This window comes from Lipotes vexillifer, unplaced genomic scaffold (assembly GCF_000442215.2).
Source record: "Lipotes vexillifer unplaced genomic scaffold, Lipotes_vexillifer_v1.1 scaffold240, whole genome shotgun sequence".
In the NCBI taxonomy this organism is placed as follows: domain Eukaryota; kingdom Metazoa; phylum Chordata; class Mammalia; order Artiodactyla; family Lipotidae; genus Lipotes; species Lipotes vexillifer.
Window position 1 is genome coordinate 2,335,402 of NW_006797481.1, and position 2,433 is coordinate 2,337,834.

Here is a 2,433-nt window from a genome sequence, read left to right on the forward strand (position 1 = left end):
TGCCGTACGCGGGCCTCTCACTGCTGTGGCCTCTCCCATTGCGGAGCAGAGGCTCCGGACGCGCAGGCCCAGCGGCCATGGCCCACGGGCCCAGCCGCTCCGCAGCACGTGGGATCCTCCCCGACGGAGGCACGAACCCCCACACTCTGCATCAGCAGGCGGACTCTCAACCACCGCGCCACCAGGGAAGCCCCATCTGGGGGCCATTTCTACTCTCTGTGACCTCAGTCAAGTTACTCAACCTTTCACACCTGTCTCCTCACCTGAGAAAGAGAATATCACCACCTACTTTGTAAGGTTGTTGTGAGGACTGGGAATAATATATTAAGGGACCAGATCCTTGGAAACCCTCCTATAAATGGTAACTGCTGTGATGTATATGAAAAGTTCGTTTGTGCCTTTCATACTTCCCAATTCATACCACGTAAATTCTTTTGTCTAGATTACATACAAGAATTACAAGTAAACTTGAAATGCTCTGGCTATTTCTTTCAAGAACTCTGTTCTCTTCTAAAATGAAAGATCTGCAGTGATTAGGAAAAAGGACTGGCAACCTCAAAGGGGGAGGTGCTCCGGGGCCCCCTCAAGGGAAACTGCCCCCCCCACGACTGTCAGCTCTCTGAGGGCAGCGACTGCCCTGTTTAACTCACCACTGTGACCTAGTTTTCCTAATGCAGACTAATCGCTGTAGACTTAGACATCTCATGACAGCTTACATGACACAAGAGTGTATCTCACAATACTGAGTCACAAAAAAATATTAAAAGTTGAACATTACGATAGTTTAACTGTAATATTAAAATTTAAAACAAAAAAGGCGCTGTAAATCGAGCGCCTATGAGGTAACCAGAATGAAGTCACGCCTTTAATGATAAAGGACCACCAGAAACACATAGATGTCCACAGGCACTGAAGCTCCGGCAGGATGTTCCACTGAACTGGCGCGATCGCCTCTGGCCTGAGATCGGGATTCGAACCCAGAACTTGTCCCGAAGGACGGGCAGAGGCCACTCCAGAGAGGAAGAGGCCTTTAAGGCCAGGCGCACCTCGCTCGAACTTTCTGGTGGGCGCCGGCCCGACCCCGACTGCGGGCGGCTCGACTCGCGTCCCCTCTCCCGGTCAGCGGAGCAGCTCGCGACGCGGAAGCGCGGTCGGAGGGACGAGGGTCGCCAGTCCTTTGTCCCCCGCGGAGGGGCAGGGGCGACGGCAGCTCTCCCTCCTCTCAGGAAATAATGACAGATCGCGCGCCCTCGCTCGAGCCCGCCCCGCCCCGCCCGCCAGGGCCGCAGGAGGCGCCAGATCCGCAGCCCCCAGCCGAGGGGCCTCGGCCGCGCCCCCTCCTCGCCCCCCGCCCGCCCAGGGCGACCCCGTGCCGCCAGCCTCACCCGGTCGGAGATGGAAGCTGCCGTCGCGGCGGCTGCACCACAGCGCGCGTTCGTCCTGCTGCAGGATGTAGTGGTCCTTGGCTTGGAAGAGCTCCATGCCGGCCCCGGACGCCGAGGGAGGCGGCGGCGGCCCGGGCGCGCCAGCGGCTCCGCAGCCCCGCGACCCCAGAGAAGGCGGTTCGCGCGGGGCGTCCTCGTCGGCCGGGGCCGCCAGAGCCCGCGCTTCGGGGAGCTGCGGCTGAGGGAGCGCCCCGGCTGCCAGACCCGCGGGAGGAGAACGCGCCGCGGCGGCGGCGGCGGCGGCGGCGGCGGCGGCGGCGGCGGCGGCGGCGGCGGCGGCGGCGGCGGCGGCGGCGGCGGCGGCGGCGGCGGCGGCGGCGGCGGCGGCGGCGGCGGCGGCGGCGGCGGCGGCGGCGGCGGCGGCGGCGGCGGCGGCGGCGGCGGCGGCGGCGGCGGCGGCGGCGGCGGCGGCGGCGGCCTTGGGAGTCCTCTCCCCCGGCTCCGCCCCTTGATAGGCCCCGCCCCCGCTCTCCCTCATGGCTCCTCCCCTGCCCCACCCCTTCCCCGGCTTCTCCCCCGACTTCTCCCAGGCTCCACCCCCTCCCCGTCTCCTCCCCGCTTCTCTCTCCTTTCCGTTCCTCTTCCTGCCCATTCCCGCCGCCTTCTTCTCCAGCTTTTCCTGGGTTTCTCCGCCTGGTTCCTCCCCCGAGGCTCTTCCTCCTCCCTCTTCTCTCCCCATCCAAGCCCCCTCCTCCTCCTCCCGCTCTTTCCAGGCCCCGCCCCTGGCGGGCCCGCTTTCCCAACTCCGGGGATTGCGGGCAGAACACTGGCCTGGATGAGACAGGCTGGCCGCCTTACTGCCCTGTGGCCTTTGGAGCAGAAGCCCACTTCTGGGGCCTCCCCTCCCATGCCAGCAGGTTATTCGTTACTTTCACCAGCCCTGAGAAAAGCCAGGCCGACTCCCTAAATCCAGCCTGAAACCACCACCCCCCCTTCCCCCGGGCCTGTACTGCCCGCAGAGACCCAGACTAGGAGAGCTGGGAAATGC

General features: G+C 64.4%; 1 protein-coding gene across 1 annotated transcript in view; it reads right to left on the bottom strand.

The window, feature by feature from the left end:
- INPP5F (inositol polyphosphate-5-phosphatase F) overlaps nt 1-1,506 on the bottom strand; it is a 94,297-nt gene extending 92,791 nt beyond the window's left edge. The window contains exon 1 of the mRNA XM_007469571.1: nt 1,386-1,506. Within this exon, the coding sequence (XP_007469633.1) occupies nt 1,386-1,482 (97 nt within the window). The 5' untranslated portion in view covers nt 1,483-1,506. The remainder of the gene's footprint in view (nt 1-1,385) is intronic.
- Between the last annotated feature and the right edge of the window lie 927 nt (nt 1,507-2,433).